This window comes from Rhea pennata, chromosome 1 (assembly GCF_028389875.1).
Source record: "Rhea pennata isolate bPtePen1 chromosome 1, bPtePen1.pri, whole genome shotgun sequence".
NCBI classification, from domain to species: Eukaryota; Metazoa; Chordata; class Aves; order Rheiformes; family Rheidae; genus Rhea; species Rhea pennata.
This window is the reverse complement of record NC_084663.1, coordinates 13,317,786-13,334,237: the sequence shown is the minus strand read 5'-3', so window position 1 is coordinate 13,334,237 and position 16,452 is coordinate 13,317,786. Positions and strand designations below refer to the sequence as shown.

The 16,452-nt window shown below is 41.3% G+C and overlaps 1 protein-coding gene across 4 annotated transcripts in view; it reads left to right on the top strand.

Annotated features, from left to right (window-relative positions):
* RSBN1L (round spermatid basic protein 1 like) overlaps positions 1-16,452 on the top strand; it is a 51,551-nt gene that overhangs the window by 10,253 nt on the left and 24,846 nt on the right. For 3 of the 4 annotated variants that reach the window (XM_062581572.1, XM_062581556.1, XM_062581547.1), the window contains exon 2: positions 2,717-2,830. The exons of the other annotated variant lie outside the window; for it this stretch is intronic. In XM_062581572.1, the coding sequence (XP_062437556.1) occupies positions 2,717-2,830 (114 nt within the window). The remainder of the gene's footprint in view (positions 1-2,716; positions 2,831-16,452) is intronic. 4 annotated transcript variants of the gene reach the window in all.

The following is a 16,452-nucleotide window of genomic DNA, read 5'->3' as shown; positions in this document are numbered from 1 at the left end:
GAACTGGTAGGCTGTTCCTGAGTATGACTGTGTCAATTATTTGAAGCAAAGACTTCCAGGCAATTTTAATTGTGACTTTGAGTCTCGTCTCAGCATAGACTTAACTTCTTTTTTTGAAGGAGAATTCTGTCATCTGTTGTTTATATCTGTTTACTATAAGGAAAGAAACCTCAAACTTTGTACATTTTAATTGTTATTTTTTACTATTCTTGACTTGCCTCTGGTTGTACTTTGATCTGACTGCAATACTGTGATTTCTAGAAGGGCAGTAGTTAAACTTAATTTTTTTTTAAAACCTTTCTCAGCTGCCTTTACATTACATCTACAGTCTCTTTCTGGTGCTTTGATTTGCTTGTGGATATTCCCAGAGCAGATCACAGGACGTTTCCATTGTTTCTTTTGTCGGAACTTCTTGCCATTAACTCTCCTAATTGCTTTCTGGATGTGAAAATAAACCAGAGGCTCTTTATAAGGCTTCAGCTTTTTCTGTCTTTCCTTGTGTTGCTTCTGACAAATTTGCAAGATTCATTGGTCTGTGATAGCATTCATGAGACTATAATAAATGGCTTCTTTCAGTCATTCTCTTGTCCTCTCTCAACAAGGCTCAGCATTTGTGTATGCTCTTCAGTTTTTCTTTGAATCCTAAGTAATAGCAGAAGTCAAGTGTGCCTCTTAACAATATGCAAATACTGAAGTAAAATCCAAGTCTTTCTATGATTATAATAATCTTAGTTGGACTGAACATTCATTGCCAATCACAAATCAAGCTTCCTGTTACTTCCTATTTGGTCAGTGACTCTCTAGTTTCAGAATGTTAAACTTCTGTTGTATAATTTATTTCCTATTTAATGCTTTTAAGTTAGAGGGGATTTACAAAAGGAGTTTGCTTTTTCTGGGGGATGGGAATGGGTGGGTGGCGGAGGAGCAGATGGAGAGGAAGATTCCTGCCTATAGTAAGAGTTTGGGGCTTAAAAAATATCTATCTGTACAGCAGATCGGACAATCCAGATGAATTTATGTGCTTCCTCATTTCCCTCTGTTGAACTGTATGGCTGTTCCTGAACATGATTGTGTCAGCTGCTTGAAGCAAAAGCTTCCATACAGTTTTAACCATGGCCGATTTATTTCTAATAATCTTTGTGCCAGCATAGTTTCTATCCTTTCTCCATTGCTTATCCTGATCTATGTATAGCAGTCATATCTCAGTTACTATCTTTTTTTAAATTATTATTTTCATTTTTAGGCTCTTCCAGCTTCTACTGAAAATATATTATTTGTCCAGACAATTGCTAGGGCTCAAGTTGTGTAGCCTTATTAGAAAACTAGAAGGACAGACATGGATGCTGTGGAAGTGTTGTTATAATATTCATTGATGTGGATTACTGTTAGCCCTCTGTACCTCTTGCTTAACCAAGTTATTTTTGGAGCATATTAATAGTTACGGGACAACATATATTGCTTTCTAGATCTGAAGGAGTCCTTTTGATTTTGATGAATATTTCTGGTCTGTTAGTAGTGAAGATTGCTGCTGCTTCTGTTTCATGTGAATGCTTGAGGAAAGATAACTAGATTTCTGCTTATTTCCTTCTGGGGTTTATAATGAAAGTACTATAAACTAAGCATCAGGATTGTCTCTTTGTTGTATTACTGAGAAAGCATTCTGAAATGTAACATTATGTAAAAGCTGAAAATCAAATTTCATCTCTCCCTGCAGATGTTAAAAAGCCCAATAAACTCTAGAGCGGGGAGGTGGTTTCAGACCAAGAAACCATCCGTGAAGTGCTGGTTGCAGGGAATCTGAAGAAGTTAGTTTTAACCAACCTTAAATACACTAGCTCAGAACTATCTTGTCTTGAAATGTTTAGTTCTTGAAACTGTGAATTCCTGTGGGGCTAATATTTTCATGTGGAAAACCATGCCTGAAGACTGTGCTTTTAAATGATAATAGTAAAAATTGGAGTGACTTGTCAAAAAAAATAAAAAAATAAATAAATAATGGGACTGCTCAGGTAAACTACTGTATACCGTAGGTAAACACACTGGCACTTCCCTTGCTTATCGGCTGTGCAAACACAGATTTTTCAACAAATATGAAATGTGCTTCACTTTCCATTTCATATTTGGCTCTAATTACATCTTACTGTTGTTAATGCACTAGTGTAACCTGTAAACTTAATGTAAACGATTTTGCAGCTGACAAATTCGGTTGAAGTGTTCATTTCAAACTACTTGGCAGTAATAGCTATCTTCACATATTCTATACTTGAATGTACTTGTTATGTAAAGCTTGTAGTGTCTACACACATCCAAGAAAATACAAACTCTGAATGTTGCATGTTTCTTTTTTCATCATTTCTTGTGTAATGCATTTAATTTGAATTTCAAGAAATGAGAGCTGCTTACAGATGGAAAATAACAATAGAGAGTAGTATCGTGGAGTAAGCAAAAATCATTCTGTTAACGATTTACAGTTAGTGTTGAGTTGTTGTATGCAGTTCTAGCATAATAGAAACAAAACTTGTCTGGGTTCAATAAGCTTATGTTGGATTATGCAAACTGATAAATATTAGCTTTTTGTACTATAAGTCCTGGGATTTTCTCATAACTCCTTTTATCCCCTTAATAGGGCTTGCATAAGAGTAATATGAAATGTGCATGGGACAATTACAGTTAAAGTTTTCTGTTCCCACTTAATTGTAAAATATTTGCATTTCAGCTCAAATCAAAGACAAAATTAAAGAAAGGGATAAGAAGCAAAAAGAGAAGAAGAAGCACAAAATAATTAATGAAATCAAGAAAGAAAATGGAGAGGTCAAATTATTGCAGAAAGGTAGGTTCAAACCACACAGTGATTTTTCATTATAGTACTTCAAAAATATCATACTTAAATTGGATGATAAGTTTTTATAGTATGTTTCTCATTTAACCTAATTTTTTTTCCATAGAATTCTGAGTAGCTTGTATAAAGTCTACAAATTAAAACTTAACTGTAAAAATCAACTTTTTTTGTTAACTGTGTTAGTTACTGCAGAGAAAAAAATACATATACTTCCACAGTATGTGTGCGCAGTACGGAAAAGACTAGTGCTTTAAGGAATGATATTGATGGTATCCGTATCTTCTCTACGCAGTTACTGCGGGAGAGGGTTGCAGTTCTCTATATTGCAGAGTGGAAGAAATGAATCCAGATCATGTTTTATATCTAACATTAAATGCGCAAAACTACAGAACTTAAGGGGCTCCAATATGGGAACTTTTTTCAAATCTTAAAAATTAAACTTGCACAACAGACAGTCTTAATATTGGCACATTTCTCCAACTTTGTTTACTGGAATGGAATGTAATTAAAATCATGTCCTTTCAGTTTGTACATACATTGAATCTTAGAATCACAAAATAGTCAAGTTTGTAAGGAATCTCTTCAAACAGCATTGCAACCCTGGACTTCAGGAGAGCAGACTTTGGGCTCTTCAGAGACCTAATTGGTGGTGTGTCATGGGTTAAGGCCCTAGAAGGGAGGGAGGGGTCCAGGAGAGCTGGCTAATATTCAAACTTATCACTTCCTCCAAGCTCAAGAGCGGTGCATCCCTATGAGTAAGAAGTGCAGCAGGAGGGGCAGGAAACCTGCATGGGTGAGCAAGGAGCTCTTGGCCAAATTCAGAGAGAAGAAGAAAGTACACAGAATGTGGAAGAGGGGACAGGCTCCTTGGGAGAATTACAGGAATGCAGTCAGAGTATGTAGAGATGTGGTAAGGAAGGCTAAGGCCCAGCTGGAATCGAGTCTGGCAAGGGATGTCAAGGACAACAGGAAGGGCTTCTTCCAATACATTGTCAGCAAGAGGAGGACTAGGGAAAATGTGGGCCTGCTACTGAATTAGGTGGGGGCCCTGGTGACAAGGGATACAGAGAAGGCAGAATTACTGAATGCCTTCTTTGCTTCAGTCTTCACTGCTAAGGGCAGTCCCCAGGAATCCTGCAGCCTGGATGTGAGGTAGAAAGTCTGGAGAAGGGTTGAGGAGGATAGGATTGGAGACCTGGGCAGGCTAGACATGCACAAATCCATGGGCCCAGATGGGTTGCACCCATGGGTACTGAGGGAGCTGGTCGATGTTGTCGCTGGGCCGCTCTCCATCATCTTTGAAAGGTCCTGGAGGCCGGTCAGCCTCACCTCCATCCCTGGAAAGTTGATGGAACAGCTCATTCTGGATGTCATCTCCAGGCATATGGAGGAAAAGAAGGTGATCAGGAGTAGCCAGCATGATTCACCAAGGGGAAATCCTGCTTAACTAGTCTGATGATAGTCTTCTCTGATGGAATGACTGGCTGGGTAGATGAGGGGAGAGCAGTGGACAATGTGGTCCTTGACTTCAGCAAGGCTTTTGACACTGTCTCCCATAACATCCTCCTAGATAGGCTCAGGAAGTGTGGGTTAGACGAGTGGACAGCGAGGTGGACTGAGAAGTAGCTGAAAGGCAGAGCTTAGAGGGTCGTCATCAGTGGCGTGGAGTCTAGTTGGAGGCCTGTGGCTAGTTACATCCCCCGGGGCTCAGTACTGAGTCCCATCCTGTTCAACTTCTTCATCAATGACCTGGATGAGGGGACAGAGTGCCTCCTCAGCAGGTTTTCTGATGCTGCCAAGCTGGGAGGAGTGGCTGACACACCAGAGGGCTGTGCTGCCATTCAGAGAGACCTGGACAGGCTGGAGAGTTGGGCGGAGAGGAACCTCCTGAGGTTCAACAAGGGCAAGTGCAGGGTCCTGCACCTAGGGAGAAATAACCCTAGGCACCAGTACAAGCTGGGGGCTGACCTACTGGAGAGCAGCTCTGCAGAGAAGGACCTGGGAGTGCTGGTGGATGACAAGTTGACCACGAGCCAGCAATGTGCCCTTGTGTCCAAGAAGGTCAATGGTGTCCTGGGGTGCCTTAGGAAGAGTGTTGCCAGCAGGTGGAGGGAGGTGATCCTGCCCCTCTACTCAGCCCTGGGGAGGCCTCATCTCGAGTCCTGTGTCCAGTTCTGGGCTCCCCAGTCCAAGAGAGACCTGGAGCTACTGGAGAGAGTCCAGCGTAGGGCTACAGATACAATCAGAGGGCTGGAGCACCTGCCCTATGAGGAATGGCTGCGAGAGCTGGGCCTGTTTAGCCTGGGCAACAGAAGACTGGGGGTGGTGGGGTGGATCTTATTAATGTGTACAAGTACCTGAAGGGAGGGTGTCAAGGGGATGGGGACAAACTCTTTTTCAGTTGTCCCACATGCCAGGACAAGAGGCAATGGGCAGAAACTGAAGCACAGGAAGTTCCACCTGACCGTGAGGGGGAATTTCGTCACTGTGGGAGTGATGGAGCACTGGCACAGGTTGCCCAGAGAGGTTGTGGAGTCTTCTTCTCTGGAGATCTTCAAGGCCCGCCTGGATGCAACCCTGTCTACCATGCTCTAGGTGACCCTGCTTGAGCAGGGAGGTTGGACTGGATGATCTCCAGAGGTCCCTTCCAACTTTACTGATTCTATGAACATCTAGTCCAACCCTCCCTGCTCAAAGCAGTCACCTAGAGTGGGTTGTTCAGGACCTTATCTAGTTGAGTTTTGAGCATCTCTAGGGGTGGGGACTCCACAACCTCTCTGGGCATCGTGTTCTTGTGCTCAACCACCCTGACAGTAAAAAGGACTTTCAGCCTTACGCTTAAATGGAATTTCTTGTGTTCCAGCTTGTGCCCGTTACCTCTGCTCCTGGCACTGGATACCACTGAGAAGAGTCTAATTCTCTTCCCTGTGCTCCCATCAGATACTTAGACCCGTTGATAAGATCCCCCGAGCCTTCCTTCCTCCAGGCTGAACAATCCCAGCTCTCTCAGCCTCTCCTCGTACGATGGAGCACTGCTCCAATCCCTCAGTCATTTTCACGGCCCTTTGCCGCCCTCGCTCTAGTAGGCCCACGTCTCCCCTGTCCTGGGGAGCCATGATTGACCCAGCACTCCAGGGGTGGCCTCACCGGGGCTGAATAGAGGGGAAGGATCGCCTCCCTTGACCTGCCGACAGTGGCCTCTTCCCGATGCAGCTGTTGGCCTGCTTTACCGCAAGGCCGCGTTCCTGGCTCGTGTTCAACTGGTTGTCCACAGCCCGGAGCCTCTTCTGCCAAGGTGATTTCCAGCCGGTCGGTCCCCAGCCTCTATTGGTGCCTGGGGTTGTTCCCCTGCCAGGTGCAGGTCTCGACACTTGCCTGTCTTCACTTTGGGAGTTTCCTGTGGGTCTGTTTCTCCAGCCTGTTGAGGTCCCTCTCGGTGCAAGCACAACCAGCTGGTGTATCGGCCGCTCCTCCCAGTTTCGTGTCATCTGCAAACCTGCAGAGAGGGCCCTCAGCTCCATCGTCCAGGTCGTTCATGAACTGGCCCCAGTAGGGACTAGTGACTGGCCTCCACTTGGACTTTGTGTCGCTGATCACAGCCCTCTGAGCCCAGCAGTTCAGCTGGTTTTTGTTCCACTTCACTGTCCACTTTACCTAGCCCATGCTTCCTCAGTTTGAGTATTTTGTAAATTTAAATAGTGGGCTTCTATCATTCATTTTAACTGTGGTTTTCAGACACTATTCTTGATTTTATGACTAAATTATTGATAGGCTTTTCTGTTACAGTGTCTGCTATAAACCCTTTTTTAAAAACAGAGAAATGAAAATCCCCAAAGCACACATCCTCAAACCTTTGTGTAAGTTCACAGGCAAAGAACGCTGATTATGTCCTTTATTCTCAGTTTAGCTACAATTCATGGCTATGATAGCTAAAATTTGTGTTGGTCAGATCTCATGGTATGCACTTAGCCCCTGAGGGTACATATGTTTACTGACTTTCAGTGGAGAGAACAGATGTGACCTTACCTAGCGTGAAAGGAGCTTGTTGGCTGAGGCACTAGGCAACACTTACCAGCCTTATCTGTGAGATTCTTCAGGTCTTGTGTCTACCTTTTCTTGTCTGTACTATTCTTATTCAGCAGATGAGGTAGAAGCTGCAAATGCAGTAGCTGTTGTTATACAAATCTGTCAGTGTGATAAAGAGTACTAGAGCTAAGGTAGTGTTTTATTATTTAAAGCAAATATACGTGTAGACATGGCAGTCCTATTGGATTGTGACAGCTGCAGTTTTGAGCTGATTGAGTAACAGAGTAGGATATCCACACCTAGACCACTACCACAATGGGGATCTGGAGCTTGAAACAAAAGTCTGTTAGCCTTTTTTTTTTTTTTTTTTTTTTTTTTTTTTTTTTTTTTTTTATAAACTGCTTTCTGCAAAATAAGTGAACAAGCGTTCATATGATTTGCTGGTTGGAAAAAGTCTGAATTAGTGGTCTGAAGGCTCTGGGGCTTCCTATGGGTAGCATATGCATCTTTATTATAAGATGAAGATTGTAGAAATAATTGCAGGTTTTTAATGACTTTGAATTCACTGTATTTGAAATAAAGACAGGACTTTAGAGAGAATTGCAGTGTTGACACATTTATAGCTCTTCTGCTGAGAACAATGATTCTCCCCTTGGGCATTGCCAGCAAACGTCTTTGATAGATAAATTGCTAGATGAGTCCAGGTGGCTGAAAATATAAAAAATATTTTCCTTTCCATCTGCGACTGTGGTGTTTGTGAAGTCTGAAGTACTATAAAATTTTTGGTAAGCTCGTAAAAGAGGTCTGGGTCTGCATGAGTTGCTGTACTATCTTTAAAGGTGCACCGCCATAGTTCTTTTATAGTGGAGTGAAAAATACTGGTAGTGTGTTTAGGAAGCTTTTTTTTTGCTACTTATGAGGAAAGTTTTATTGAATAAGACTAAAGCAGAGCCTATATACCTCTACGATATATTTTAAAATCCAGAAACACATCGAATTGCACAAAACTGTTAGTTTAAGACCATGTCATGATTTTCATTAAATCTTGTTCTTATATTCTCAGAACTTTTCCTAACAGAACTATTCTGCTTGTATCTTCCTGCACCCCCAAGTTTCCATCCTTGTTTTCAATCTAGATAGGAATTCTTTTATGTTTTTTTATTTTGATTATAGATTTATTTGGAGAGGAGAAAATCAGAAGTACAGGAGGAGGAGTATGTTGCTGGCCAGTTTCTTTTTTTGTCTGTATAGTAACTCAAGTGACTCCAGAAACTGTTTGGAGACTTTCTTTTCAGTCTGTTTGTCATAGAAGAATTAACTGAAAATATTTTAGTGTTCCTTATATTTATTTATCATTTTGTAAATCCCTGCTCTTCTTACAACATCACACTAAGGCTTACCTGATAAGTGCACTTAATGGATGGCATGGTAGGATCTTCCTGTGCTTACATGTGCTCTGGGTAAGAAACAGCTACTTATTTAAGATAAACGTAGTAGGACTTGATTTCTGTCCCTGTGGCAACTTTTCTTGCATCCTGTGTTTGTATGCATATGTATTTTATGCTATTGAACCTGAAGGTGTCTGTGCATTTTCTGAAATTCTTGAATAGTTGTTCTCAACATTGCTGTGACTATTCAATTCAGAGAAGGCTGAGGCAACATAAAATAGAACTATTTTATGTGTTTGAGACTTGACTTTTTTGACATTTAATATTAGAGCTTTCAAGTCTCTAAATAGAGCAAGATAGCTGTAATTTCTCAGTTGTATTCCTGCCATTTGCTTTGTTTCTTTGTCCCGGTACTTAGACACCTCAAAGTTATGTTTGTTTTCAGCATGCAGTCTATTAGCTTTTCAATCAGTTGGCCATTTGTCTTGCTCTGTGGCCACTGGGGAGCTAAGGAGAATGAAGCTATATGTATTTTGTTTCAGTTCAGAATACTATGTTCTTATTTTAACTGCCTTAGGAAATCAGCTGTTCTGACAGATTCCTTTTGAACTGTTACGGAATATGTTTTCATTAACTCAAACAATGAAAAGTCAACATATAAAATTCTGCTATTTTTAATTACGTAGTCATCTGGCCAGTGCAAACTTGGGTTTCTCATGTTTTCTCATGTTGTTTTTTTTTTTTCTTTTTTATTTTTTTCCCCTCCTAGTGCCATGGTATGAGCAAAGCATCGAAGAGCATGTGTTGTACTCTCTAAGACTGCATATTTTAATTGTTGGTCAGTGGGGGGTCTTGGATGCATCTGATTTAAGCTGTAATTTAATTGCTTGTGGCTGTGAACTTTAAACTCACTGGAAGATGCAGGGGAGGACTTCGTCTCTCTGTGATTTAAAGTGGGATTTCTGTGCAATCTTTAAAGACTCTACCAGAATAACTCTAGCAGAGCTGAGTTGTAATAAAACAAAAACATTAGTGGCTTTTTTTATCTAGTATTATTTTAGTAGCTTTAGTTTTAGAGTTGTGATGAGAAGGCTAGAAAATCCTTAAATTGTGTGTCTGGTCACATGGGACAGTGGGAAATAACTGAAGATCATTGGCGGTTACTTCTTACCTATCCCCTGATGGAGAGTAGTAGGCAGAACTTCTCCTACTGTAGCACTAGAAGATAGGACCAAACTGAAGACCTGGAGGATGTTTTACAGCAACGATGGGAATAGCCAGACTGATCTGTCCTTGCAGAACAAGCAGTGTACCAGGAGCTGGTGGGTATTCATATACTGTAGAACAAGAAATAAGGTGCTCCGTTTCAGTCCTTGGAAAAATCTAGAAAAATATGGTCCTTGTTTAGGCTTCTGCAAGTTTGTGTTGACGTTTTCCTCTGCACTGCTTCCTCTGCTCTCCCCTCTGCCAAGTATAACACAGCTCTTTCAGTTGTTAGTAACTGAGTTCTCCCAAAGATGGGAAGTGAAAACTGACTGACTACTGGCTGCAGGTATAAATCATTGTTCCTTGTTGCTGTCAGCAGTCAGAACACTTTGGGAAAAAAAAAATACAAAAAACTTAATGCTAACTTTACAGTTCCCTCTAAGAACTTTTGGGGCCGTGATGTCAAAGTTGAGAAACACTGCTGCATTTGAACTAATCGAATGAAATGAGAGTTTTGTGACCTCTGCCTATGCAGAATTTCAATTATCTTACTGACAAAACACAGCATAAGATAAACTGTCGGTAATTTTTGAGTAGTGAGTTCTTACAAAAAGGCAAATTTGGAAGGAATTGGTCTGTAGTTAACAAATTCAGGATGTCTGTCATCATTTTAACTTAAATATCATTTAATAATGTTAAAGCATTGGATTATTTACATAAAATTTCAGGAGTTTTGAATAGCAGTCCTAGGTACAAGTCCTGTGCTGTGTGTGACAGGGCACTGTGGCACTGTAAAAAAAAAAAAAAAAAAATCAATTTGCAGGAGCAAAATAACAATTTTGCTATTCTTGGTGTTTTTCACCCCAGTGAAGTGCGAGCTCAGTGTGCTTTTTGACACCAGATCAAGGGAAAGGTTCTGTAAGGATCTGTGGGTGCTGAGTATTCTTTTCCTCCTCCTCCTTTAGTTGCATATTCTTGGAGTCCTGAAGGAGATTCTGACTCACTTGAATTAAGATAGTGTTCTAATGTGCGCACAAATTCTTTCTTAGGTCTCGTGTTTTTGAATCACACAGTGGAGAAATAGGGTTTTTTTGTTTGTTTGTTTTAACTGTGCTTCAGTAGCTGTGCTCTGAATACATCTCAGAGCACGTAGAGATAGAAGATGCCCTGCACTTCAAAATGTCTAAGGCTTTATGATTTGTTTTCTTTCTTATTTTCTTTCTTGGTTGAAATTAGATTAAATGTATGCATGTACACAAGTTTATTGTGATTGCTGGTTGTAGACTACCTGAAATACCTATATTGAAGTTCTAGGATTGTGAGTGGTTGCCTCAGTAGTAACTATCCCAGAGGTGAAATAAGTTAGCTTACATCAGGCACTGCACTGCTACTGCTAAATCTTGCCTTAAGTGAAATTAGTTTGGATATCGCAGTATAAATGTTTGGATCTTTATTTAGCCTTTTGGGTTGCTTTCTAATGTTTTTACTGAATTCTGTATTTTCTGCTGTGAAGCAGTTTGATTGCAGTCCTAGGGGGATATTGAGTGCAGCTGTGCTTTTTTCAGTGCCCATTAACTAAGAATTGAAGAAACATTATTGGTTTTGGAAGAAGCAGCACATCTTGCTTAATCTAGAATGTTTTGATATATGCAGCAGAGGAGTGATGGAGAATTTTTCTGCCCTTCTTTCTACAACTAATGCAAAAGCAAAATAAAGTGGAAGTACTTCACTGGGGATTGCTGATAGCAATACCAGTATTTCAGGAAACTAATTCCTTCTGTTATTGAAGTCTTCACAATTTCTGAGCAGCTTTAAACACCTGCTTTGGAGTCAGTCTTTGAAATTCAGCAAAGCAGAAGCCTTAGGCTAGAAAAGTTCCTCCTTTTTTCTGTGAAACTCTGTTCAAATTTCTCTGAGATATATTATTCTTTGAAGTCACTGTTTTCCATTTCTTGTTTGTATTCTTCAGGAAAACTTCGGCTGTATGCTAAAATAATTGGACGCAAATATTCTGAAGTTTGACATCAGCATGTGTCCAAGCACTATTAGGAACAGTCACTATACAGTGAGCGTGTGGGTCGTCCTGTAATAAAGGACAGAAGGAAGAATTTGTGGTTTGAGCCATGGTATTACAGTTAAATGTACTTACATGTACTTTTTAAAAAAAGGCAAACTGAGAAACTATATAATTGTTAATTTTGAAAGTTCTACCTTTTGGGTTAGGAAACCTTAAGTTCACGTTTGCTAGGGACTTGGTCTTGCGTATGTGTTATGGTAGTGGGGGATGTGTGTGTGTTGTTTTTTGGGGTGGCTTTTCACCTTGGTCCCTCTTTCTGCCTTACTCAGTGCTCAGGTTGGACAGATGAAGGGTGTGGTGAACAGTTTTGGTAAGCAGATATGGTGGCTTACTGCCGCTGAAAAGGGGTGATTCTGCTCCTCCCCTTCTCATTGCATGCTATCACTGTTTTCCATGCTCTAGTTATTGTCTGACAATGCAGTGAACCAATTTTGTTCACTAATCTAGCAGCAAAAAAGTGAATAGTTTTCTGCTGAGCCATTAAATTGAGTCAATTTACCATGCAGTTTACCATGAGTGTCAGTCAGTACAGGGCGTGGAGGAGGATTGTGTACCAGGAGCAGTAGCAGAGAAAAGGAGGGTGGGGATTTGGACTATACCCATCTGTAGCAACGAGCTCATGGATTGCACAGCTGTATCATATATCCACATCTGAGGGCTGAACAAATAATTGTGAATTTGATGTTCTCCAGTCTTGCGATATTCAATTTAACTTTGTAATACAATTCTTATTTCTCTATGAAATATGGTGCCTGAAGTATCTGGCAAATTCTCTCCACAGAAATTCTTAACTGTGTGATTTACTGTCAGTATGAAAATAGAGTTCCTGAAAACATTTATCAGTCTCGTGTGTTTTTAGCTTACGCTTGTGTGAATTTGAGAAAGGCTCAAGGCAGCTAATCAGTGTTTGAAATAATGCTGTCTTTTGGGTTAAAATTAGTTCTCTAAACACACTCTACTCTTTTGGATGGCTTTTTTATTTTTGACATCTTTAACCAACTGCAGTAATGCATTTTGAAAAATTCTACTTTGGAGTCCTCTTTCTTCAACTTGTGTTTTAAGGCTTGTTCCTGCCCAGTGGAACTTTAAGAGTGCCATGATACTTGCTTCCCAGTGTGAAGAGACTGCCTGTTTTGATTCTCCATTTCTCTAGGACAATTGCAGTAGCAGTTCAGGGATCTCACTGCTTCTCATCCTAGACATTTGTTTACAGCCCCTTGCTCCATCAGTGATTATTGCTTTCTTAGTTCTCAGGCATTTCAGAGTTAATGGCTTCAGTTCTACCCTGAGAGAGTTTAGAGAGCCAAAAAGATCTATGGGAGAGAAGTGCTGTGTTGTGAGATGTGAGGCTCCTAGCAGATATTTATTTGACTCCAAATTGCATGCGGTGTTTTTGTAACTCTTTGTATGATCTGGGAAAATATCTGTAGATAAAATTTTGGTATTTGATACATGCTTAAATGGCATAATCACTTTAGTCTGTCATCAAAAGTTTTCAGTGTAGCTCTTTTGCTAGTCGTATTGTAGTGTAGTTTAATAATTGAGTGTGCAGCAAGGTGTTAATAGCGTAATGCTTATCTACTTTTTTGATTATTATAGACATCTTTAACTATGAGAAAGCACATAGCAAATAGTATCTTACTTTGATTTCAGAAACTGTTGTATTTGATTGCCAGTTGTAATACTGTTGATTGTATCCCAAGGAATATAAATTTCCAATCCTTTCCTGTTTTGCATCCTGTCTCAGGTGTGTGAGTGATTGGTCCCTGGAAAGATCTGTGGTCCATTTGAGAACACATGAAGTAGCTTGACAGATAATCCCCCACCTTCTCCTGGCCTTGTTACAGCACTCAATGGTCTAATTCAATATTCCATATTCAGGCTAGTACAATACTTTGAAAATTTGTGACATCTTTGTTATCATTCAGTATATTAATGTTTTTTTCATATTTAGAATGAAATCACTTTTCAAATGGTAAATTAAAACACTTTTAGGAATTTGAAATACTTACAGACTCTTGGATAATCTCTAGTTGTGTATCCTTGCAGTCAGGAGGAGGAAAGAACTGTTCTCCATTCTATAGTATATATTTGGGGTTTGAGTCGGGATTTTAAGGCATATCACAGAATGGGTAAGGTTGGAAGGGACCTCTGGAGATCATCCAATCCAACCTCCCTGCTCAAGCAGGGTCACCTAGAGCATGGTAGACAGGGTTGCATCCAGACGGGCCTTGAAGATCTCCAGAGAAGAAGACTCCACAATCTCTCTGGGCAACCTGTGCCAGTGCTCTGTCGCTCTCCTGGGAAGGAAATTCCCCCTCGCGTTCAGGCGTAACTTCCTGTGCTTCAGTTTCTGCCCATTGCCTCTTGTCCTGGCATGTGGGACAACTGAAAAAGAGTTTGTCCTCATCCCCTTGACACCCTCCCTTCAGGTACTTGTACACATTAATAAGATCCACCCCACCACCCCCAGTCTTCTGTTGCCCAGGCTAAACAGGCCCAGCTCTCGCAGCCATTCCTCATAGGGCAGGTGCTCCAGCCCTCTGATTGTATCTGTAGCCCTACGCTGGACTCTCTCCAGTAGCTCCAGGTCTCTCTTGGACTGGGGAGCCCAGAACTGGACACAGGACTCGAGATGAGGCCTCCCCAGGGCTGAGTAGAGGGGCAGGATCACCTCCCTCCACCTGCTGGCAACACTCTTCCTAAGGCACCCCAGGACACCATTGACCTTCTTGGACACAAGGGCACATTGCTGGCTCGTGGTCAACTTGTCATCCACCAGCACTCCCAGGTCCTTCTCTGCAGAGCTGCTCTCCAGTAGGTCAGCCCCCAGCTTGTACTGGTGCCTAGGGTTATTTCTCCCTAGGTGCAGGACCCTGCACTTGCCCTTGTTGAACCTCAGGAGGTTCCTCTCCGCCCAACTCTCCAGCCTGTCCAGGTCTCTCTGAATGGCAGCACAGCCCTCTGGTGTGTCAGCCACTCCTCCCAGCTTGGCAGCATCAGAAAACCTGCTGAGGAGGCACTCTGCCCCCTCATCCAGGTCATTGATGAAGAAGCTGAACAGGATGGGACCCAGTACTGAGCCCCGGGGGATGTAACTAGCCACAGGCCTCCAACTAGACTCCACGCCACCGATGACGACCCTCTAAGCTCTGCCCTTCAGCCACTTCTCAATCCACCTCACTGCCCACTCATCTAACCCACACTTCCTGAGCTTATCTGGGATGTTAGCATAGCATATTATCCATATGCTATGGAACAGCTCGCTGTCGTAATCATTTCTTTTTTTATTTCCCTCTGACTCGAATTGGCACCATAATGACACCTGTTAGGATGCCAGGGAACATGAACAGCAGCTGATTATTTTGTCAGGTGATGGTGTGTTGACTACAGGTTTTCACTTGGGGAAAAATGAGGTATCCTGGCACCCTCAATAATTTAAGTTTGTGATTCCTGTAAGATGAGGTAGCTGCTTGGACGTGTGTTGCTGTTCTTTCTGGTCTTTCCATGCCCACTGGATTTAAAAATGTGGCAGAAAGAAGACTGTGATGAAGTAGTAGAGTACTGTGTGTACCAGATCAAGCAGTAATATTGTAGAGGCCCATATTATTATTATTTTTTTCATTAAACATAATCTAATGACAGGGCAGGTTTCTATGAGAATACTGTACCTTTTGGCAGTTGATCATGTTTAGCTAAAACTGAAATTGTGCTCACAGAGCACATACTAAATCTGATAAAGAGGCAAGGGAGTTTTTGTAGCTCTTTTATGTGTGGATTAGGTTAAGGAATCCCAGAGCCCATTTTCTTCCTTGGGCTAAATAAGGAATGAGCTCAGCGTACTTTTTTTCCCCTAAAAGATGAGAAAATAGGAGCTAGAAAGAAAACTGGCTCATCTGTCTGCCCGTCGGAAATCCCCGAGGTGCGTAGCTGCTGTGACGAACCTCAGGAGACTTGGAGGCGAGTGCCTTAATTGCTTGTTCCCCTTGCCTGTGTCTCTGCTTGTTCCATATCCAGACCCCTTAATTATCAGCAGGATGTGTGATTCTGTGCTCCAGCAGTTGAGAGGGGGTTTTTGTGGGGGGTAGGGAGGACTGTATCGTGGATTACTTGGGCTAAGAATAGCAAATTGAAGTCAAATTGAAGTCAATCTGCTGCAACATAGTAGTAGATGCTGGCTTGGAAATCAGTATGTTATTTAGCTTCTGTGAATTTGAGTAGTTTAAAATTGTGCCTTTCATTGCAAGTCTTCTCTGAGCTTTTGTCTGTTAACCTGCTAATCTTGAATCCTTTGTTGTGAATGTAGTTTTGTGCTCTAACATATCTAGTAATTTGAATTATCAGATCACGAAATGTGTTTGTATCAACAGCTAGACTTTAGGAAAGTCTAGTGATGGAAGCTTTCCTGTGATCCCATTTATGAGTTGTGCTGCATGTAAAACACTTAGAACCCGCCCCCCCTTTCTTTTTAACCTTTGGAATCACTTGACCAAATTATCTCCCAGCTTTAGGCCTTTACAATTTATTTTTTATTCGGCTGGAATATTTTGTAGTTTTTATGCTAACTACTTCTCCTTGTATTATTGTAAGGGTTTATTATTGTTGTTTTTATTTTAAAGGAAGTCTGTGGTCAGTTTTTAGATATTTTCACATTATTTCTGCAAAGCTTATTTGGTTCTGCAAGATTGACTGTACAAATCCACCTGGCAAGGTAGGATTTGGCAGCAGTATTTGTGAACAGTTTGCTGATTGGATGATGCTCATTGACCATTTACAAATGGTCGATATTTGGCAATGTTTGTTGACAGCAGTCATCTAATGTGTCTGAACTTCCTGGTGTTTTAATTTCTGATGACCAGTTAAATGGTATAGATAGGATCATGAAAGCATTCTTGGAAAATTTGTTTTCTGTTGCG